Source organism: Ochotona curzoniae, unplaced genomic scaffold, assembly GCF_017591425.1.
Source record: "Ochotona curzoniae isolate NIBS_2020 unplaced genomic scaffold, NIBS_Ocur_1.0 scaffold_4506, whole genome shotgun sequence".
Taxonomy (NCBI): Eukaryota; Metazoa; Chordata; class Mammalia; order Lagomorpha; family Ochotonidae; genus Ochotona; species Ochotona curzoniae.
The window spans coordinates 25,830,141-25,853,767 of record NW_024467119.1 but is presented as its reverse complement, the minus strand read 5'-3'; the positions used below and the strand labels follow the sequence as shown (position 1 = coordinate 25,853,767).

Here is a 23,627-nt window from a genome sequence, read left to right as displayed (position 1 = left end):
GAAGACATTAAGATGTCGCAGAACACATACATACACTGAAACGCGTTCTGGTGACTTGCCGGGGTTCCCTCGGGGAAGGAGTTCGATGGCATTACAAGGGCAAAGGGCCTGAGCCCAGCGCGGCCAACAATGATTATTAGACAAGTAATTCTGCCCATACCTAGGTTTGGCCCCACCCCCGCCACTGACGCCACTGCGCATGCCCGCGCGCAAGGCGACGCTGGGCGATGACGTCACCGCAAGGTGACGGGTGGGGGCCGCGCCCTCTGGAGCGCCATGCTGGGCTGGCGGGGCGCGGGGCTGGCGCGGGGTGTGCTGGCCGGGCCGCGGGGATGGCTGCGGGGCTTCTCCTGCGGCCGCCCACTGGCCCTGGCGCCCCGCGCTACAGACCGGCAGCCGGCAGCCCGGCCCGAGGCCGGTGGGCGCCCCCTCAGCCTGTCGGCCTCGGCGGTGGTGAACTTGGCGCCCCGCCCTCTGCAGCCGTACCTGCGCCTCATGCGGTTGGACAAGCCCATCGGTGAGTGCTGGGATGCTAAGTCCCAAGGTCTTGTGTGTCACCTGCAGGGATGTGGCTGGTGAGGGCGCAGCAGGTTCAGCGCCTGTAATTTCCATACTTGGGGTTTGCATCGCAGAACTGCCTTTTGGGAAGAGTCATCCAGCAAGCATCAGCTTCCCGCGACAATTGCAGGGGCATCTCGCCATGCGACAGAAGGCGGCAGGTTCTTGCAGTCAGTTCCTGGAGTCACTCGTAGGAGATCCCTTAGTTAAATTACTTTACCTCTCTGGTCCTTCGTTTGTGGTGTGTAAAACGGAAATACTGTTAAAGCAGGCCTTTGTAAGGGGGTCATGAAAATCCATTCATGTGAAGTGTTTAGAATAATGCTTGCCATGGATAATAATTGCTCAGTGTTAGCCGGTGTCACTTCAGAAGCAGGTATTGGAGCAAGTTGTGTCTGAAGCTATTTGGTTGGTTAAAAATACCAGCCTGTGTAAGATGATGACTGCAGGGTTTTTCAGAGAACAATAGTGTGTTAGAATTCTTTCAACATATTTTGGGGACCCTACCACATTCAGCAACTGACAGCAGTAGAATTCAAAATTTGATATTTATTTCAGTCTTTTGTGGGGACAGTTTTATATTCATTGTCTCATCTTTATGTCTTGTTACCTTCATACTAAGGTTAGGAGGTTTCTTTGAGAAAGCATTGCTTGTTTCAGAGGGTTCATTCAGCGACCTTGAACCCAGGAAACTGCAGCAGGTGGCGCTCTTTCCACAAAATTGCAAGCCTAATTCTTTGACTACCTCCCTGGGCAATTGAATTGTCATAACCGTAATCTAGCTGGTGAATGAATCACAACCCAATTGCCACAACTCTTTCTCTGCCTGTCACCTCTCTGAACTCACTCATTTTAGTTCATTTCCCAGAGTTCTTCCTTTTCTACAATACTCATTTCTTTCTCTGACCTGGCTCTCTTCTCCATGCCACCTCTGCATCATACGTTTGCTTTTTTTTTTTTGGAAAAGAAAGCTCTCATTGTACATTTTCACTCCTTAGATGCTAGAACGTCAGGCTAGCTCTCCCACGTGGGTGGCAGTGACCTCAGATACTTGAGTCAACATTGCTGTCTCCCCAAGTTTGACATTTGCAGGAAGCTGGAATCAGAAACCAGAGCTGGAAGTTGAACCCAGGCACTACCAAGAGGCCAGACACATGGTTTTTCATCTTTCTACCTAGAAGAAGCATAAGGAAGCAGTCTGAGGGAAGTCAGAAAAAGAAATGTTATGAGAAATCAGAAGGGGCGAAAGAACGTCGGTGGAGATAGAGATTCAGGTATAGGAAGTGCTACCCTGGACTTAGGGCCTGGATAGAGTTATCCACCCTGGCCACTTTATAGCCGTGTGGCCTTAGGCAAGTTAGTGCCTCTGTACTTCAGTTTCCATCTTTGTCAAATGGGACTGTGGTGTGAATTCAGAGTGTCCCATTAAAGCCTCTGGCGCACAGTAGGAGCTGTGTCATCATCGTAGCCCTCACTGAGAGTACCATCAGAACAATGGGAATAGGTGTTGGTTTCCCTCCTTTACGATTGAAATTGAGACATTAGAAACCTTAGGTTACGTGTATGCATTTGATGTTTGATATTTTTGGCACCAGAATCAACTTCTCTCTCCTCATGCCATTTTGCCTGGGGTTGTTCTTCAGCATCTGCTGTGTAGGAGACCTCTGCATCTGTGTGGGAGCTCTGTAGCTATTAGCAAATAAGAGCAGTACTTTTACAGACTTGAGCCAAACACTGTGGTTACACCTCTTTCTCACTGGGATTTCTTTCTTTTTTTTAATGGAACCTTCAGTTCTAATTGCACAGGACAAGAATGCAGACATGATCTTTGTTTCCTAGCCTAGAAAGACAGGATCGCCTCGCTGTGTGCTGGAACTGGTAGCTCCAGGGTCAAGGAAGTAGTTAAGCCTAATAGGTATTAAGTAACCTCTTTATCTATAAGAAAGAATTGTTGATAGTATCTGCTTTATAAGCATGCTATTCAGGTCTTAATGAATTTGTGCACACTAACCTAGAGCGTTTGGAACGTGGCCTGGTCTGCCCTAAGTGTACAGTAAATCAATGTCAACTCTTCTTGTTGGGCTTCAGGTGGCACTCACTGACTTGGAGTCTGTCCAGGACCCTTACTTGGGGGTGGGACTGGTCATTTCTCAAAATGAAAGCCCCAGGCCTCTTGCTTTTCTGACATGTGCTTAGCCCTCCTTGGAAAGCCTTGATGACTTTCACCCTCTTCCAGTTAACAGACCTTGGTAGGACTGCATGCCTACCCTATTGGGGAGTTGGTCCTTCCTGGTTATTGCTGCATTAATGGCATGTCTTGCTTGTAAGCTGCAGGAAGGTAGAAGCCAGCTCCGTCTGTCCATTGGTCAGCAGCATATTCCCAGTTAGCACAGAACTGACAGAATCTGTGATAAAGACTTGCAGTGAATAAAGTTTGCACTTCATGAGGCTTATTCACAGTCGTCTGTGACTTTTGTTGATGTTGAAGATAATCTTTCTTTGGCCCTGAACCTCTTTTTTCTTTGATCTCTAGATGGTAAAGAAACCCCAGAATTTTTCTAATAAGCACCATTTCCAAACATGAGTTGGAAAATTTTCTTTGGAAATTATGTTTGCTTTTATTGCCACAAACCCAAAAGCCAGACGCAGTAAGTCACTCAAGATGGTCTTTATTTCAGTGGGGGAAGTAGCAATGGAGCAGAGAGAGAGAGAGACAGAAGAGCAAAGTAGAGAGAGATAGCACAAGGAGGAGAGCGAGAACAAAGGGTAGGGACATCTTAATAGCCTTGAGGTGGGTATGGGGGATGCAAGGTCAAGGATTGGCAGATGCAGTTGTAAGTGGACACCAGTGATAAATGCCTCAGGCATTGGTGGTGTGCACAGCTTAAACCTGAAGGTCCCTAAACTTGCTTAGATAAATGGGCCTTGAGGGGGCCAAGACCTAGGGGATTTGTGATCATTCTGGATAAACGGGTATTCAAGACATTCAAGAGCCCTGACACTGATTCCAGGATGGTGGAGTTGGTCTCAGGGTCACTGTTCAGGTCACTCCTTACAAAGTAGACTTACTTGTTAAGTTCTTATCTGCCAATCTCTTTGCTTTTAGCAGATCTAGTTTATGGGAAAATCTTAAGAAACTGCGGTATCAGTGTTATTTTCAACTGTGTTTCTCAAAGTGTGTCTCTTCATATGTATTGAGTCATTGGTATTTTTTCTGTGAACTTTTATTGTGTATGTGATTGGACTATTGATCCCTTTGCATGTTAGGAAGATAGTTCAGTTTTAGCGTGTGTTTTTGACTCTGCTAATACTGGTGCCTACTTTTTTGAGTTCTGGTGTTGAGACAAATGGTAACAGTAAACCAATTCAGTTGTGCTTTCCTTTGGTCTCCCTGTTTCTGCTCAGGCACCTGGTTGCTGTATCTGCCGTGCACATGGAGCATTGGTCTGGCAGCAGAACCAGGTTGTTTTCCAGATTGGTACCTATTATCCCTCTTTGGCGCTGGAGCTGTTCTGATGCGTGGAGCAGGCTGTACCATAAATGACATGTGGGACCAGGACTACGATAAAAAGGTAATTTTGTCCTGGAAAGGAACAGAGAACCTTTTCCCAGCTCTGCAGAATACATGGGGGCATCACTTTTTAATCTCATACCAGGCAATAAGATGGCTGAATATCCTCATGGGATTCTAGTGCAGGAGTTGTTGGTGCTGGTTGCACAGCTGGTGTTGCTCATGCAGTGTCCTGCCTTTCACAGCACAGGAGTGGCCACAGGGGTACAAAGGCTGCACTTCTTTTACCAAGTGAAGTGAGAATGTGCAATATCAAAGGTCATAGAGCCTACAGGTGTGAAAGTGGAAAATCTGTCCTGAACCCTTGAAGTCTTGGACCCATTCCTACTCCCAAATCATGCATTCTCTAAATGGTTCTGCAGTTCGACTTGACAGAATTAGCCCCCATGGCAGCATCTGTTAGCTGATGCTGCAGCAGAGCCCAACCAACCCTCACCCACTCCGAGTTATGATTGCATCAGTAGGAACAGTCTACCAAGCCTGGTTTTTCCTGGTCCAGTTCATATGAGGCCAGCAGGTGTTGTAGCTCTGCTGGGTCTGGTTTGCCCCCATTTAACTCATGTTCTCCAATGGGAGTAGTGATCCAGCAGGGGAGCACTCCACATCCCCCTACCAGCTCTGCCACCCCCCCGCCCGCCACAGGTTTTGTATGTGCTGGTAGGGTGCCGTAGCTCAGTCTGGCATGGCCTGCCTCACCTCAGCTTTTGCTAGTGGGTGCTGTGGCCTAGACTGACCCAGCCCACCCACAATTCCAGCTCAGGTTGGTGGGGGCTACAGCCTAGCTCAGCCCAGCCACACCCAGTCAAAGCCCTCATGTGTACTGGTGTGTGCTGTGACCAAACCCGGCCCAACTCACACTCTGTTCTGTTGCTCAGATTCCCCAGTGGGTGATATGAACTGGTTCAGCCTGGTTTGCCCCCAACCTATGCCATATGTATACGATGGGTACTGTTCCCTGGCCTAGTCTGGGCTGATCCCTATCATGGTTCTTGCACTTACCTGCATGGTCTGTGTCCTGACAGAGAAGTTTCCCAGGCTCCTCCAACAGAACCTCTCCCAATGCCAGATCTCACACACATTGGTGGGTCCATGGGCCAGCCCTATTCAGTCCACCTCTTGACCTAGCATGAACAATGGCCTTTCCTAACTGGCCTTCAACCCATTCTAATTATTATTGTTGGGTGTTATAGCCCAGTCTAGCCTGATCCAAACCCAGCAGGGGTAAAAATCTAGCCTAGTCCGTCTTATGCCTACCCTGGTTCTCACAAGCACCAGCAAGTGCTGGGGTCTAGCCCAGTGTGGGGCACTCAGCCCCAGTCCACACTTGTGCAAAGGTACACTGTAGCCATGTCCAGATCAGAACACAGCTCCCATTCCAGCCCGTGCTTACCAGTGTGAACCACAACCCAGCCAGGGCATCCCCTTAGCTCTCTAACCAGGTCTGTTCCCAGCTATAGATCTTGCACATGGCAGTGGTTGTTCTGACCCAGCTTGGCCTAGTCCCTCACCTGTCATGACCCTTGCCTTTGGATGCTGTAGCCTGGCCTGACCCAGCCTACCCCAAGTCCCACTACTTGCTGGTAGGTGCTGGAACCTGGTCCTGCTCTGTCTGCTCCCATCCCAGGCTCATGCAACCTGGTAGGTGTGACAGCCTAGCTGAGCTTGACCTGTGCTCCAGCCTGGTTTCTGCTCTTGCTGGCGAAGTAAGTTTGGCTAGGCCCTGCCTGGTCAGCCCCCTCTAAAACTACCCCACACATTAGCCAACAGGTGGAGTTACCCTGCCCAGGCTGCCCAACACCCAGGCCTGGAACACGTAATCATCAGTGGGAGCTATGACCCCAACAGGGGAGTTTCCCAGGTTCCCCCATTGGCCCACTCCCCTCCCCAGATCTCACATGCTCCAGCAGGTGTTAGGCCCTTGCCCGGCATAGCCTGCCACTCCATCTTGTCTTTTGTATGAGCTGGAGGACATTGCGGTCCAGCCTGCTTCACACCCTGTTTTAGGATGCACGTGTGGGTGCAGCAGCTTGGATCTGTCCAGCCTGTTTTCAGTCCCAGCACCTGTGAGTGTTGATGGGTTCCATGGTTTCCCCTAGCTCACACCATCCCCACCCCAACTCTTAAGCTAACCAGTGTGACTTGTATTTCCATAGGGTTGTGCCCACCTATTGCCCTGCAGAATCTATCCCCAGACCTGATTCTCTCGTGTGCTGGTTAGTGTCATGACCCTGCCTAATGTGACCAATCCCCTGTTCTGACACTCAGGTACTGGGATCTAACCTTACCAGACAGGCCCCAAGCCATAGCTTTTATGTTGGCTGGCATGTGGCAGTCAACGATGTTCACTCCACAAGTGGTCTCAGCAGCAGGAGCTGAGCTGATCTGAAGCCAGGAACCTTTTCTAGGTCTCCCATGTGGGTGCAGGGTCAAGGCTTTGGGCCATCCTTGACTGCTTTCCCAGGCCACAAGCAATGGATGGGAAGAGTGACATGAACCAGCACCTATATGGGATCTTAACATCTGCAAGAGGAGGATTTAGCCACTGTGCCATCATGCCACCTTCTTCTTTTTCTTTAGGATTTGTTTATTTTTTATTGGAAAGGCAGTACTGATTGTTTTAATCATACATATTTGTGGAATGTGGCGTGATAATACAACACATGTATTCACTGTGTGCTTATCAAAACAGGATAGTTAGCATTTCCATTTCCTTCAACATTCAGAAAATTAGTTCTGTTTCTCACTTAATAATTGTGTCTGTACTTAGGACAGTGGGATTTTTAGTGGATATGCAGTGTGCCCTGGGCACTCAGTGTCACCCTCTCCCTGTCATTTCTTGAAGCTTGGAGCCTTGGAGCTTCTCTCTCATTTGCTTACAAAGCCTACCCCATTGTGGTCTGGAATGCTAGAGCTGCATATAAACGTGTTACTATCCTCAAAAGGGAAAACTTCAATTAAAAAAAAAGTAATATATCCAGGGCTGGTGCAGTGGCACAGTACGCTAATCCTCCACCTATGGTGTCAGCATCCCATATGCTGAGTGCTAGTTCATGCGCCAGCTGCTCCCTGCTTATGATCTGGGAAAGCAGCAGAGGATGGCTCAAATCCTTGGGCCTTTGCACCTGTGTGGGATACATGAAAAAGTCTCCTGGCTCCTGGCTTCATACTGGCTCAGCTTTGCCATGGCTGCCGTTTGGGGAGTGAGACAGTGATTTTTTTTCCTCCCTTGGATAAAAAATATGTACTTGAATGTCTTGCATCTTTCTCATGCCTCGCCTCTTTTCTCTGATTAGAAGAGCCTTTTTTTTTTTTTTAACTGACACAGAATAAGGCACTAGATGAATGTTTTAAAGCAGATGAAGTAGTTTTGCTAACTTGAATTTCAGAGTGTCAGGTTCATTTCTTTTACAAGATGCATTTTAAAATCTTAGCCAAGTTACAATGCTTACCACATATTCATTCAGGTAATTTGTTCATGTGATATGGGATAAGCATTAGATTAAGAATATTGTAATAAATAAAAACAAACAGTAGTCTGTGGATTTGACCCACAGGTTATGGCTTACCAACAATTCTTATAGATCATACAGAAACATATTAAATTAATGCCAACATTGCAGACTTGCATGCCTCAGCCCATGCATTTAATCCTTTAATAAGTGCTATTAGTACCTCTCCTTCTTGTTTATCTTCCAATGGGTAACTACCTAGAGCCAAGAGAGGTTAAGTAATTTGCCAAAATTCACACAGCCGCTAAGTGGCAGAATGAGATTCAAATACTAGGCTTTTACCCCAGATCCTGCAGTGTTGATAGTGTTGCTTAAGTTCCTTATTTGTGGTTGAATTTAGCAGAATCATATCCACAGCCTCTTTAATCCTCATTCTTACAGTAATTTGCCCTTTGCATTTGTGTGCAACTGATATAATATTACAGATTCACCCATAAGGAATCTTTCCAACCTCCCTCCTTCTCTCCTCACATCTGGTTTCTGATGGTAGTGCTTGGCCATGCCCAGAGCATTCATGTGCCTACCCAACACCACTGCAATTTCCTCCCTCCGGAAATTCCCATTATTGCACTTTCAAAGTTGAGCACATGCTTGGTAAGCGGAGCTGTTACAAAGCTAGATAAGGAAGGTTTTGTTTTATTTATTTGATGATGGGCAATGGGAAATTCCAAGAAAGAATTAAGAGGTAGAAATTTTGTTCTTTTCAAAGCTATTCTAAATATGCAGTTTTGATTCTTGGCAGTACTTCACATGTTGATTTTATTCATTATTCGTGTTTCTGCCTTAATGCCTACTATGGATCAGCCTTGATTGAATGTTGAGACCAAGATTAAGCTGTTCCATGAGGCTAAGGTGTCTGCTTTCTGTGTTAAGGTTACAAGAACAGCAAATCGCCCCATAGCCGCTGGAGACATTTCAACTTTCCAGTCCTTTGTTTTCCTCGGGGGACAGCTGAGCTTGGCACTGGGTGTTCTTCTATGTCTAAATTACTACAGGTATAGTAAATGTGTTGTATATAAAATTTCTCCCTCGAAATGGAGAAAGTAGAAATAAAGCAAAATATTGAAATCTAATTTCTGTATGACAATATCATTCAATGGCTAACTGCTGAGCATTTGTAAGTTAGCAAGTGTAAGAAAGTCAGCATGCCTTGTAAAACCTGCTTGGCAAATGGTTTCAGCCACAGGAATTAAGACACTAACATTTAACTTAGTCAGGGCCACCTTCAGTGTTTGTGCATTCCCTGCAGGGCACAGCCCTTGCAGAGGTCTCCTAGGTATGTGCATGTGGGGAAGAACAAGGCTGTGTGTGTGTGTGTGTGTGTGTGTGTGTGTGTGTGTGTGTGTGTGTGTGTGTGTTGACAGTAGTCTCTGAAGGTGATGAAAGTCAAAATGACTATTCATTTTACAAGAAAAACTGTCTGTCCCCAGGTCCAGTGGCAAAAGACAAAAGTGTGAGGACTCATCTGTGTGCCTCTGAGACAGAATTAAACCTCTGTGCTTCAGATAAGTGTGCCCAAAATGTTTCAGTGAGGAGAGGAAAACAGAGATGGGACTGCAGCAAATAAGTATGACTTTCTAGAGATGTCCTTGCTTGCCTAGTCCTGATACCGAGCAGTAAGTTGCAGAAAACCCTTTGGGAGGTTCATTCGCCTAGGCTAGAGTTAGGTGAACCTAGAGGCACCTTAAGAATATCTCTGATTGTCACATTTTGTAGGTGCTTCCCTTTTCTAGTCGCCGTGGGGTCCGTGTAGGGAGGGCTCTCTGAGTTCTCTGTTGGGGTGTCTTAGTCCCGCAGACACCCTCCTGCTGGCCCAGTTTAGGAAGGCTGTAGCTGATGGGGAGTAACAGGCGGCATCCTGGAGCCAGATTGCCTTCAGTTGGGAACTCAGCTCCAGATCCACTCTGTGGCTGTTGGCAAGTTGCTTCATCTCTTGGTGCTTCAGTTTCCTCATCTATTTTTAAAAAAGAGAGAGAGAAGGATAAAACTGCCTGCATCTCGGGGCTGTTACAAAGATTACAGTGAGTTAGCAAATACACGGCATTTGCCTAAAACCTGGAAGTACTGTATGTGGTGCTGGTAGCTGTTACTTTGATTTTCTGTAACACTCAAAATATTTTTCTAATCCTGCTTCATGATAAAGAAAGTGAGCATCTAGGAAGAAAATTTTACACAGCAAACATTGTTGATAAATTTTTTTAAATTGCTGTAGGAGTATAAATGTTACTGTCTTAAAGTAGTGAACGATTTCTCACCGATGGTGACTAAATCTTCATGGTTTTTCTTGTTTGCAGTATAGCTCTGGGAGCAGCATCCTTGCTTCTTGTCGTCACCTACCCACTGATGAAAAGGATTACCTACTGGCCTCAGTTAGCCTTGGGTGAGCTGAAAGTAACTTTTCAGTGTTCCTTTTGAGACTCTCAGATTTATTTATGGAGTGTGATTACAGTGGCAGGGATGAAGTGCTGACGTCAAGTTAGTTAGGAGAGTTTTCCAACCAAGAACAGGTGTTTTCCTTTTCTGAAGGTGGGCAGTGAGCCATTTTTATTAGCTGAGAAATTGTGCATTTTTATTAAGATTGTCATAACACTTCAGTACTTTCTGACATACTTGTTAAAAAAAATTGAGGTGTCAGGTAAAGGGGACAGGTATCCTGGAGATTTGGGGGGTAATGTAGGAAGCACTGGATGGTCTCAGAGTGGAGTTAAAATTGTGTGATGGCAGAGGCAGCTCTGAGGGAGGAGACACCTTCTCCATAACAGGGCCTCCAGAGTGCTCTGTGGTGGCACACCTTTCAGCAGCACTTACTCAACAGCAAAGCACTGTGGGCCTCCCATGCATCCATCCCCATGAGGAGCTGTAAATGACTAAAGGGTGGTCCTTGCCCTTTATCCCACCACTTGGTGGAGGTGATATTCAGCATGTATCTTACCACCAGAAGCAGTGCAGGTGCGAAAGAGGAAAACGGGTAGGTGGGTACGTCACAGCCCATTGCCAAGCCTGCCTACTCCTGAGCTATTCTGGTCTGTTCCTAGAATATTCCTGGACTGATTCTAGTTCCCTGAACCACTTTTCCAGTAAATAGACAAACCTTTGTTGTGAGAAACCTGTGGTGGAGTCTTAGCTTTTCTTCTAAGACCCTCATTGAATATTCTTTCTTTGCATAATTGGGAAAATGATGGAAGATTATATATCCTCAGCTGACCTGGGGAATTTTTGGAAAAGAAGCATGAGCATTTCCTAGCTACAAACTAATGAGAAACTGCTGTATTTATGTCAAATATTTATTGAAACTCTACTTTGACTTTGAACTTTTATTCTTGGGGAATAAAAATACCAGATGTACAACCACCACTTTTAAGGAACACAGGGAAGGAGATGACAGGAGGTCGTTGTCCAGTGGAAAATATGAGTACCCAAGGACCACAATGGCAAGGTGTAGAGTAGAAATAGGAAAGGAGAGAGCAGGATTGCTGGGAGAGGCATTGGTGCACGCTGAGCCTGGCTGGCACATGATGTCCAGGCCGGAGCTCAGACAGGTGAGCCGAGGTCTGGGAGCATTGGTCTACATTCTGCCCTGCAGCCACTCAGCACGGTGCCAGTGTTGTGCTGGTGGCTGTCCCTGCGAGCCCTGCTGCCTGAGCTGTGGCTTAGTCTCCCTGAGCCTGCCCTCTTTCCTGGACTGGAACCGCTAAAGAAACAGTCTGAAACACCGCAGGCCCTTCACACACTCCAGCACTCCTGTCTTCACTGTGGAACTCTCAGTCGCACTGCAGTGTCTCCCTTCTTGTGTTTCCCAACTTCAGGGCTGACTTTTAACTGGGGGGCACTACTCGGCTGGTCTGCTGTGCAGGGCTCCTGTGATCCTTCCGTCTGCCTGCCTCTGTACTTCTCCGGAGTTATGTGGACCTTAATATATGACACTATTTATGCCCATCAGGTAAGAAAAGGACCCCTTTTTCTTAACTCAGATTTCTAACTTACTATACACTTTGGACTGCTTAACAAAATACTGATTTAGTCTCCAAAACAACCCACAAGGAAGGTGTGTTTTTGTCTTCCGTGCTCAGGTGAGGAAGTGCTGGAGATGTGATGACGTGTTGGTGTCACATGGTGTTGGGTGACAGACCTGTTGGTGTCACATGGTGGGAGGGTGACAGACCCAGGCAGTTTCCAGAATCTACTGAACGTCTCTGTCCTCCCATGTGCCTCTCATCACTGTGGCATACACTTGTTGACTTGGTGGAGGTGATGACCATCTCGCCACACTTATAGTTCCTTGCCATCACCATTTTAGGGCTACATAATGCCATCCACTGATTTGATATAATTTGTAAAATTGCATCATTTGTCTGTTTTGGCCATGTAAGCTATTGTAGAGTTCTCACAGTTATAAAGAATAAGCAATACTCTTCTAGGCATACTTTGTGAATATGAACTTCCCCAGGACATTTTTGGGAGTGGGACTAGTAATTGAAGGGTGAACCATTTTTATAGCTTTTGATACTGTGTTTTCTGATACATTTCATTTTAGGATATGTTTTGCTTTTCTTGGGTCATGGGCTTAATTTTCCTTTGATATTTATTAGTGCCCTCCCCCCTACACACACACTTTATGGCAGCATAATTGACAAAAATAAAAGTTGTGTTTCTGTATTCAGAGTGCACAAGGTGACCATTTGATAAACATCTGCGGTGTGAAGGATTGCCGGATTACCCTCATCACTACGTCCATCATTATAGCTGCCACTTTCGTTTGTGTAATATCACTTTGTTGTGTAATGCTTTGTTGTGTAATCTTAGGGGCGTATTGTAACATTTTTTCTCAATATTTTTTCCAAAATACAGTTAGTATTCCCAAGCATTTGCTAATAGAATACATCTCATGTCTTCCAGCTGAGTTACAACCTGCTTTCTTCCACTAACCTGTCCACTTAAATCATGTCTGTGGTATCAGGGAGAAGCAGTACTGTAACTGATCCAATTGCCAAAGTGAAACTTGACTTGGTTTGGAAGAGATACTTATCCTTTGCATAGTGAGATTTGAAACCAGGAGTTAATATAACTGTCTTCCACATAGTTTAATTTCTTCAGCAAAATGCCATTATCCATTGACACTTTGTGATTTACATAAACAGAGATAGTTTGCAGAGATGCAAGGATTGCCATATGAGAGGAAAAACAGATGCTAATCCCACACTCATTGTTTTTATTTGAGTCCCAAGAGATAGGCTGGCTGGCAGGTAGCTGTCCATCTGGAGTCAGTAGGGTGTTCAGTGTGCAGCCTCAAATGTCCACATCCACTCATGACAATGGGATTCGGAAATGTTGACAAGTCAGGTGGTGGGAGGAGCCTGGGCAGTAGTGCATCATCAAGGTCCAGCTCTGTATAAAGTGAGACTGTGATGGGCAAGGCAAGAGCTAAATCAGACTAGAAGTGGAGTTAAGTGGGGGTTAGGATTAGGCTAGGTTTACTGTGAGTATTTGTCTGTGCCTGTGATTTTAGCGAGATTGAAACTAAAAGGGACAAGAAGTGAGACAGAGAAGAGCCGAAGGCAGAGCTGGGGTTGAGTGTTCATCCTAAGGTAGAAGAAGCAGAATTGAAAGTCCTGGCAGGTGTAGTGCAGTGTAGAGCAGGAGGGTGCAATCTGCTCAGCCCCTTGGTGTGCGCCACCCTGTGTCTCAGGGTTACACAGCTGGCTGTCTCCAGCAGGCAGCTGCTTCCACACGGCCCGTGGGTTTTATGCCACGTGAATGAAATCTCAAAAACCTTGTTTTCCGGTGTTAGGACAAACGAGATGATGCTCTGCTTGGCCTGAAGTCCACGGCACTGCGCTTCCGGGAGAACACCAAGCAGTGGCTCAGTGGCTTCGGAGTCGCCATGCTGGGGGCGCTGAGCCTGGCCGGCGTGAACTGCCATCAGACCGCTCCCTACTACGCCGCTGTGGTCGCCGTAGGGGCCCATCTGGCACACCAGGTTTGACCTTTTGCTTTCCGCTTATTTTCCTGGGGACACCCTACAAAAATGATTCCAGGAAAATGCCCCTGTGCCAGTTAGGCAGAGGACTGCTTAAAACTAACAGCTGCTTGGCTTGTGCCACCTGGAATTGCCTCCTCCCTTTGCCCAACTTTGTCCTCTCTGACAGCCAGACTTGGGCTCTCCCCTGGAATTTGCATGGATTTGCTTCTGATAACATGTGTGGGGAAATGTTCAGTGTCTGCAGCTTGTGGGTTGAGTTACTCTGTAAACAGATTGGTAAAGCTTTTATCTTAAGTCTGGGTTTCTAGTGATGGCTAGCAGACAACACATCCTTCAGCTTGGGTCTCACTGGCACAGAGAACAGGGCTAACTAAGACGTGGAATGTCCAAATCCTGCCTAGACAATGGGACTCAGTTCTTTCAGGAAATCACCTCACCCTGCCTCTTGCCCACACCAGCCTCCATTAAAAGCCTTCGGTTTTGACTTGTGAAATGAATGAACACGATCCAATTTGAATCAAATTAATTACTGACAAATGGACCCTACTTTTATGTCACTGTTGTTTTTGCTGAATGGCATCAAAAGATGTCACTGATTCTGCATTTATCTGATCTATGTTGTGATTACGAATTACTTCACAACATGGGAAGGACCTGCCAATACCTAGCCATGGAGGGATGGGAAATCTGTTCTCTAGAGTGGGCCACAGGATACATACCCCTACACTATTTTCTTGTGGATGAAGGTGAAAAACCAAGATCTGGTGGCTTTGCTCCTCTTTAGAAGTTCCTGGAATCCCCATTGGATGGGAACCCAGCTCCATGAGAGCTGTCATCATCAGTTTGTTCTATGGTGTGAAGAATGAATAGGTGCTGATATTTTTAAAAAATGTATTTGAAAGGGGAAGATCTTATACTAGTTTACTTCCGAAATGTCTGCAGCAGCCAAAAGCTAGGACCTGTCTGCATCTGCCACATGGGTGGTTGGGCCCCTGAGCCTTCACCTGCAGCCTGCCAGTGGTCATTAGCAGGAATCCCAGATTAGACCCAGAGCTGGAGTGGGGACTCCAGCACTCTGATTTGGGATGCAGGCACCCCAAGCAGCGGCTTACCTGCTGCTCCGGTTGTCCACCCCTGTTAATATCAAGACAGCAGAGGAAACAAACATTAAGGCCAGTCACAAATACAAGCAATATTGGGATCCCACTTTATGCTTTAAAGTTCATTTGTGTTCCTTCGTCTGGTCCTTAATGCAGTATTTTAAAGTGGACACAGCCTTCTGATACTGGAAGAGAAAGGAAGTCAGGATGATTTTAAGTCCATAGCCACATAAATAAATGATGACTCCTTGAGCAGAGAGAAATGCAAACTAGGAGGAGGAGACTTTCCTGATGGGCCATGATGTCCCCACAGTGTATAAGGGAGTTTGTTTAGTCTGGGGCACAAGCAGCAGATCCAGATCCCTGGCTCCCTTTCTGTACACGTGGCAGGGAAAGCGATTCGGCAGTGCTTGCAGGTATTTTGCTCATGAGCTAGGAGGGGTCACATTGCCAGGTGCATGAAGTTTCTTCCAGGGCACCAGACACCGAAGGTTGTTCTGCCCCAATGTGACTTGTTGCCAGTGAAGGAGCTTTGCTCTGAAGAGGAGAGTCCTGGCTGCAGGGTGGGGAGTGCAGGGAAGTGGGTGTTAGGTCCATCCACATTAAGAGAACTGTGTACATAGGCTGAGAAGGAGCCCAGGGACACAGCTTGGGTGATTGCTAGTGAATATCATGATGTGGGAGATGTTTCTAGGCTGGAGATCAGTTTGGTATATATCAGGGGTTTCCCCTTGGTCAAACTTGTACAACAAAATGCTTCTTCCCCCATTGTAGTACTCTGCTCCTTTGTGATGTCCCAAAGTCCACGCCCGGACCTGAAGCAGCAATGTGTTCCTCTCTTACAGATTCACACTCTAGACATCCACAGACCTGAGGACTGTTGGGATAAATTTACCTCCAACCGGACAGTAGGACTGATCCTTTTCCTAGGGATTGTTCTTGGGAACTTGCAGAAAGAAAAGAAGACACAGGCTACAAAAAACAATATAGATGATAGGATAGAAAATTAGCAACTAAAGCTTCTCTGGAAAATGTGAAGGCAGATTTTTTACAGGACGTTCTTGGGTCGTGCTGCCCCACAGTGAGACTTGCACCAGCACTCTACTGAACTATCTTCAAGAATCAGGAACCGGAAGATGGAGTTAGGAGCTCGGTCACCTCACTGCGAACCCAGTCGTTTGCTAGCAGACTGCTTCCTGTGTCACAGAAACCGGGGACTTTTTGGGCTCTCAGACGTTGAGTATTTCAGTTGGTATCTTCTGCTGCCCAGTGTAATTCTCAACTAAAGTTCCAGGTTATGCATTTTAGCACTTTAGAAGAAAACAGATGCACATGTGTTGGAGACCTGGAAGAAGCTGTTGGCTCCTGGCTTTGGATCGGCTCAGCTCCGGCCGTTGCGGCCACTCAGGGAGTAAACCAGCGGACAGAAGATCTTTCTGTCTCTCCTTCTCTCTGCCTTTCTACTAAAAATAAATAAATCTTAAAAAAAAAAAAAAAAAGAAAGAAAGAAAATAGATGTGTATCTCACCTAAATGAATGTAGAAAACTGAACTTTTATTTTTTGAAGAGAAAAATAAAAGCTGCTATGTAAGTTTGGCTTTATCATCCCTTATCATAACCATTACTGCCAAAAGCTGTGACTTGGGAGAGCATTCTGTATTTTGTGTCTTATGGGAATTTAAGCAAGAAAATGTTTCCTGTCGGTGCCCATATGTCCTGCCTTTGCTAACTGACGTTTATTTGGGGGAAATCTCTAGACAATTGTAATTTATATATTTTTTTCCTTCTTAATCCAATTATAATTGGTAGGACAGTGTCATATGGAGTGAACTATTTCTTCATTTCTCTCCCTGAGAATGTTTTCAGCAGCCAGAGTAATTCTCTTAAAACTCACGTAAGCTCATGTCACTTCTTTATCCAGCACCCCGCAAGGTCTCCCAGGTCACCTGCTAGGCCCTGCGTGATCAACCTCATCTCACAGCTGTTGGCACTCACCTGTTAGAACAGCGTTGGCTGCTTCACTGCTCTTCAGACTGACTGGACAGCTTCCCACCCCAGGGCCTTTGCATTTTTTGGTCACTTTGGCTTTTCTTAGATGTCATCTTCTCCAAGAGGCTTTTCTTGTAAAGCTTCACAGCCCATGCTGTCCTGCTATTTCTTGTTCTTTCTTCAGAACTTAGCAGTGTAACCTTACAGTGCGTTTTGCTTGATGGTTAAGTAGTTCTCAGGGACAGGATATGGGAGAGACAGCGCTTGTTCAGACTGGGCAGCAGTCAGTGTTCAGCTATGTAATCATGCCAACAGTGGTAATGCAACCAGTGGAGCATGTAGGAGTGTGGGTGCTGGTAAATAAGCAAGCAGAATATCTGGGCTGTGTGTTCAGCAGGGCCTGAACTGCTGAGAGGGTTGAGATGTAGGGTGTTGGTGGAGCTTAGCTCTGCTGTGGCAGTCAGTCTGAGAGAAGTAGCAGGAACATTGTACCCCGCTTTTCAGAAGATGGAATTGGTTTTGGTTTTCTCTAATTCTGATATTGCACCAGGTAGACAGAATTGGAATATGTTCCTTTCCATTCTCTTCATATCACTCTATATGTTTAAGTGTTTTTTTTTTTTTTTTTTTTAAATCTTATTCCTTTAGCACTGGTCCCAGTGGGAGGAGGCGGAATGTAGTATATTTCAATTTTATTTCCTTTTTTAAAAATGTCATTTGGGGCCAACCTGATGGATCCTCTGTTTGCCAGCACCAACACCTCATGTAGTGCCGGTTTGGGTCCCGCTGCTGCACTTCTGATCCAGCTTTCTGCTTGTGGCCTAAGAAAGCAGCAGAGGATGTTGCAAGTGGTTGGGACCCTGCAATCACAACACGGAAGTGGAGGAGGCTCCTGGCTGCTGGCTTTGGATTGGCTCAGCTCAGGCCGTTATGGCCACTTGGGGAGCGAGCCAGAAGATGGAGGCTCTCTCCTCACTCTAACTGCCTTTCAAGTAAATCAGATGAGGCTTTTTTGTAGGGTGTGGGGAGTTAAAAGAAGGACCCATGAAAATCCTGCTCCTGTTATCATAAATAAGGACAAGAGGACATAAAATTCACAGATTCTCCCAAAAGGCTGTGTAGACTTATTTAAATTGTCTCAATCTTTTTATTCCTCCACTTTTCTCGCAGTAGAAAGGCTCACAAGGTTGCATAAAAGGGGAAGATGCAGATAGGAAGACTCCTGGAGGTGATCTCAGCCTCCAAACCACAGGGTCGGGGGAAAGTGCTGCCACCTTCCCTCTTACGTTGGCATCATGTGACCTGGGCACAACTGTGAGGGGAAACTTGTCCACCAGAGATGGCCTTGCCCTTATCTGCTGTGTGACAGGTGCTGTGAGCTTGTAGAGAGAAACATGAAACAACAAACCACAGTAGTTACATAGTGGGAGGGGAAGGAGGTAAAGGTGTGGTAGGGTCAACCAACAATATATGACTTCCTCTTGCTGATTTCCTTAGTAATCTGCCCAGTGCCCCACCGGTCTAAAGGTTTTCCCAATCAGGCCGCACCTTGCCATTTCCCCAAGTCAAGCCCCACCCTTCCCTTCCTCTGGGCTGGTCCCCTCACCATCCACAGGTCATCCTCCATCATCACAGCTGTCCTGCCAGCTGGCAGAGTGAGGAAGGCCTTGGCCTTTGGTACAGGCAGTTATTCACCCCTCTAACTGTAGCTAGGAGCCCTCAGCCCCACTTTCATCCCTTCAAACCTCCAAACCGGGCTGTTGTCAGCCATCTGTCCAGGCATGTTAGGGCTGAATGATGCCCCACAAAGTCTTCTGTTGAAGTCCTAACCTTCAGGGCCTTAGAACTTCAGGGTGGACCCCAATCTGAGATGATGCATCAAAAAGTAAATCAAGGTTCACTAGAGACACTAGTGTGTGCATGGAGAGGAAGCTGTGTTCACACATGGCAAGAAAACTGGTGGAAAGGGTTTGGAGGAAACAACCTACTTGACACCATGAGCTCAGAGAAGCAATTGGTTATTTAAGGCACTCGGGCTGTGGCATTTTGTCATGACAGCCCCGCTGTGCTAGTACTGAACCTGACCTGGGACAGGTTCTCTGTAAACCTGACTCACTAGAAAGGGATCCCTTTTCTAGTTTCATCATATCTTTCTGTCCCAAAGCACAAGTTCTGGCCTTCCAGGGCTCACAGCTGTGCTAGGCTCCAAAAAACCTTCCCAAGGGGTCCATGTCACCATCCTGGAACTTACAGATGCATTGCTCTTCATAGTAAAAGGTGGAAGTAGAGAAAGCTATTATAGAAGCAAGCAAATGGCATGATGGGAGGAAAGCATCATGATCCCAGGAATTCAGGTGGTCTGGAAAACAAAGACAAGGAACAGGATCTCTGCTCCACCTGCCCACAGAACCAGCCCGGCTGACACCATGACAGCAGCCCAGTGAAGTTGATTTTGGACTTCTCATCTCCAGAACTGGAAGGTAATAAACTTGTTCTAAGACACTAGAATTGTAGTAATTTGTTGCAGCAGCAATGAGTAGACTAATTACAATGACTCCAGTTCTGTCTGGCCCATCCTTGGGTAGTAGAGTGGTGGTGGGAAAACTCAGCCTCTCAGTGGCTTCCCTGGGTTGTAGGTGGTGGCTTTGCTAAGTTCCCTGACAGCTCCGTGACCCAGATGTTCAAGGAGGAGATAGCAAGAATTTTTCTCCTGAGTTTACAATGTTTCAGTCTCTCTTGCACAAATAAGGATTTCATGGTAATGGACCTTGTCTTAATTCACAAAAATATTTCTCAAAATTTACACTGTAAGCCTTCAAATAGTGTACATTGAGGAAGCCAGCATTGCAATCGCCTGTCACAGTGTTAGGTGTAACTGTTGGAAATCATAAATGCCTTTCATCAATATGTAAAAAGAAATTTATAACATTAGATGCTATAATTAAAATATTGAAATATTGGCATGTATACACGATCAGAATTATGTAACATATAGGTACTAAAAACCAAAGGAATGGAAAACTTATACCACAGGTTGTTATAATATGGCTTTGTAACAGAAAATAGACGGTTTTAAATTTAAGCTAACTTACAAAGATTAAATCTTCCACTATAAGTTGTACTTTTTAAGGTATGCGTTTTTAAAACAGACTGGAAGCTAACCTATAGCCCCCACAAAAACAGAAGTAATATTATTATTTTCAGAAGTTCTCCTCAAAATAAGGGAAAATACTATTAGAGGAAGATATATAAATAGTCTTGTATTTCAGTGTCTTACCTTAAGCCATAATTCTTGCCTACATCTGAAAAAGAATTACTATTCTGAAAAAGAAGACTTTAAAAACCCCAGCCAAGCTGTAGTAAAGTTGGGGTATCTCTTGGGCTACCAGTTAGTCACATTATAAAATTGTCACATTCCCATGTCACAGTGGAACCAATGCTGTTTAACCAATGATGTCAAAAAACCTTAGTAGTGTGGATAATAAGTTAGACACATTACACAATATCAGAATTATTAAAAATGTCACTTTCAGGATGAAGACTGTCACTTTGCATATCTTCAGGTATTGATCAGGGACATGACACAAAAAGTGGCCTACAGTTTGTTTTTCTTTAAACTTTCTAAAATGTATGTATATGAGAGACACAACAAAAGACAGCTCTCATTTGCTAGTTCACTCCCCAAATGCTCATAAGAGATAAGGCTGGGCCAAACCAAGCAGGGAGCCAGGAACTCAGTCCCATGGATGGCAGGCATCTAAGCAGCTAACACATCACTTGTCTCCTAGGGTCTGCATGGGGAGAAGGCGGGACTGGAAGCAGAGCCAGGACTGGAACCCAGCACCTTGATTGATGGGTATCCTAACCAGAGTCATAAGCACCAAGCCAAATGCCTGCCCCATCTCGTAACTAAAAAGTAATATTCACAGGGTGGGCAGCACAATGGCCTAGGAAAACCTTGGGACCCTGCACTCATGTGGGAGACCCAGAAGAAGCTCCTGCATCCCGACTTCGGATTGGCTCAGCTCTGGCCGTCATACACACTTGGGGAGTAAATCAGTGGATGGGAGATCTTTCTCTCTGTATCTCCTTTTCTCTCTAAATCTGCCTTTCCACTAAATAATAAATAATAATTTTTTTTAAAAAAAGAAAGATGTACAGACTGCTGGTCTTTTAGATATCTAGTAGGCATACAGCCATTTTTATAATAAGATTGGAGTCATGTTGTTGATCACAACCCCAAGGTGTGGCATTTGACAGACTTGGACCCATATTCTCATTTGACAAGATCAGCATCATATTAACAGTAGTGGGATTTGAGATTCATGCTTCATGCAGAGCTGTCTTCATGAAGATTAGCTAAATCCTTCTGAAGATATTCTCCTTAGCTTATACTATCCAGTCAGGCATCAATTTTCCATCATCTGTGTCCTGGTACAGACCAGCTGCTGCAGACTTGCAGATGAGGGAAAGTTAGTCATCTGGTACAGAGCACTGAGCTGGCAGCAAGCTTTCCACAGGCTGGAAAGCATCTGCAACGCCCAAGGTCATAGCAGAAAAGACGATCAAAGAACATTCAGTCTGGTGAACTGCCTGTTACACTGGCGTACACTTGTGTACACACATACCCTTATTGAATCAGAAGAGTCAGAGAGAAAGGGAGAGACAGAAAGACTTTCCATCTACTGTTCCTTCCACAGATCACTGAACAGCTAGGAGAGGCCCATGCCTGAGTCAAGAGCTTCTTCAGGGCTCCCACATGGGTGCAGAGGCCCAAGCACTTGAGCCACTCTCTACTTCTTTCCTAAGCATATTACCAGGGAGCTAGATCCGAAATAGAGCAGCCAGGCCAGGCTAAGCTCTTCAACCCAACAAGTGTGTCCCAGAACCTGACTCAGTGATCCCAAGTGTTGGAAAGTGTGGAGAAGATATTGGGTGGTAAAACAGGCTTGGTCACCACTTTGGGGAAGCAATTTGGCAACATGGAATCAAAACAGGAAACCTTTTATGTTAGATAGTGGGAGTGGAAGGTAATAAACTGAGTACTAGGAAAGTGCCTAGCGCTGGCTGCTAGTTTCAGAGAGGAAGCTCCTGTGACTCACAAGTGCAGGTGGTAGTGATGGGGACAGGCAGCCTGGGTCTTGGGTAACACGAGGAGTGGCACAACCCTTGGTCATTGCGTGTAAGAGAGTAAGTTAGGATGGATATGCAGGCCAGTAGGGACGCAGATGTTCACTTATCTCCTGACATTTTTATCATAAAAGGAGAATAACCCCCTTCCTCTTCTTCCTTCCACTCAACATTGGGCCAGAATGGTCAGTGAAGAGCCCAGGGAATAGGCAAACCGAGCAGACACTGGTTGCTACTGGTTGAATGAATTATTGGAACAGGTGAGGGTTGTGGAGACCTGGCAGTGCAGTAACTTTTTCCAGCTTGTGTTAAGCAGTTAATGGTAATAGCTCCCTACTCCCACCCTCACTCCCTACTCCTGCAAATCCAGTGTACAAAATGCCCTGACATGGAAATGTGAAAGGAAAGCAGAGATGACCCTTCAACTGGGCAAGGATGCCAGAAGCCCGCCCTCCACACCTCTTGCTTTTAGGAATCACTGTAAAATCCGGTCACAAAATGGAGTCACTTTGGTTCAGGCCTGCATAATTTACTAACCTACTCTTTATGCTTCTGTATAAAATGCTTTACCAGTTTTCCTGCTTTTTGGGCCAGATCACTAGGCTAACATGCCCTGTTAACACCCTTAGGTACCAGGAATCAATATTGTATGATTTTTTTCACTCATTGTTCTTATGACTGCCTCCTGTGGCTGCTCAAGCCCACACATTGTCCCCACAGCAGCCTCCTGTGGTTGCTATAGCCTACCCATTGTCCACCCATTGTCCCCATGGCAGCCTCCTGCAGCTGTCCAACTCACCTGGTTCCCATGACTGTATAACTCACTCTTTATAAAAACCCATCTAACTCTCACCTCAAAGTCACTCTCTGAAGGAAAGGAGACCTGACCCCAACTGCTTGGTTACCTGCCTCCTCAATAAACTTTGCTACTTAGCAGAGTTGTCTGGGCTGCACTTCTTGGGGAGAGGCTCAGGTTGGATGCAACATCACTGCACACTGCTCTTTAGTTTTGCATATAAAGAAACTAAACCCTGGAGAAGTAATTTGCTCTTAATCAGATCATATTATTGCCACAGAAGAATTAGAGTAAGAATTGAAGTTTGAGGAGTGAGTTAAACCACTGCTTGGACATGCCAGAGTTCTAGTTCAAGTCCCTTTTTGCTCTGCTTTTGATGCAGCTGCTTCCCAATGTGCACTCTTGGAGGCAGCAGAAGATGGTCCAAGTGTTTAGTCCTCCGCCACCTGCATGGGAAACACAAGTGGTGCTCCAGGCTCTTGGTTTCAGTTTGGCCCAGCCATGGCTGGTGCAGGCATTCAGGGAATGAACCAGTAAGTGGAAGAGATTTTCTGTCTCTTCCATTTCAAATAGATGAAAATAAATGCATGAGCATGTTTTCAATCATGAAATTCTAAATCTTGTGCTCATTTCAGCAGCATATATATGAAATTGGAATGATGTAGAGATTAGCAGGGCCCCTACGCAAGGGTGATATGCAAAAATTATACAGTCATACAGTCACTGCATGACTGATTTAGAGCCCCCCTCCATCTCAGTTTTGCTCCATATAACATGGAGATTAAAATCATAGCTACACGATGGTGGCATGATAACAACTGCACATGAAAATGACCTCATCCAGACTCCCAGCATTGTTATCTGTACATTGATTGCTGCCAAATGGGAGCCTCCATTTCCACCTCCCCAAGTCCTCTCTTAAATTTGGACTTGGCAGAATTGAATGTTGAACAACCTACTTGATAATTCCACTTGAAGGCCAAATAGTTTCCTC

At 45.8% G+C, this 23,627-nt stretch overlaps 1 protein-coding gene and 1 non-coding gene across 2 annotated transcripts; both read left to right on the top strand.

The window, feature by feature from the left end:
• The first annotated feature begins 276 nt into the window (after positions 1-276).
• Positions 277-16,537, top strand: COQ2 (coenzyme Q2, polyprenyltransferase). The gene is made up of 7 exons (XM_040967155.1): positions 277-517; positions 3,964-4,130; positions 8,512-8,633; positions 9,933-10,018; positions 11,445-11,578; positions 13,427-13,615; positions 15,564-16,537. Exons 1-7 carry the CDS (start codon positions 277-279, stop codon positions 15,726-15,728), a joined length of 1,104 nt encoding a protein of 367 aa, XP_040823089.1. The 3' UTR covers positions 15,729-16,537.
• A 6,718-nt stretch (positions 16,538-23,255) lies between these two features.
• LOC121147627 lies at positions 23,256-23,358 on the top strand. The gene has a single exon (XR_005882442.1). It is a non-coding gene; the product is annotated as a U6 spliceosomal RNA (small nuclear RNA).
• Positions 23,359-23,627: the final 269 nt, after the last annotated feature.

Excerpts from the sequence above, each read along its gene's own strand:
- COQ2 (XM_040967155.1), top strand. The coding sequence starts at position 277 with ATGCTGGGCTGGCGGGGCGCGGGGCTGGCGCGGGGTGTGCTGGCCGGG. Across the intron at positions 8,634-9,932 it reads CTATGTCTAAATTACTACAG|TATAGCTCTGGGAGCAGCAT; the intron begins GTATAGTAAATG and ends TCTTGTTTGCAG. Across the intron at positions 10,019-11,444 it reads CTGGCCTCAGTTAGCCTTGG|GGCTGACTTTTAACTGGGGG; the intron begins GTGAGCTGAAAG and ends TCCCAACTTCAG.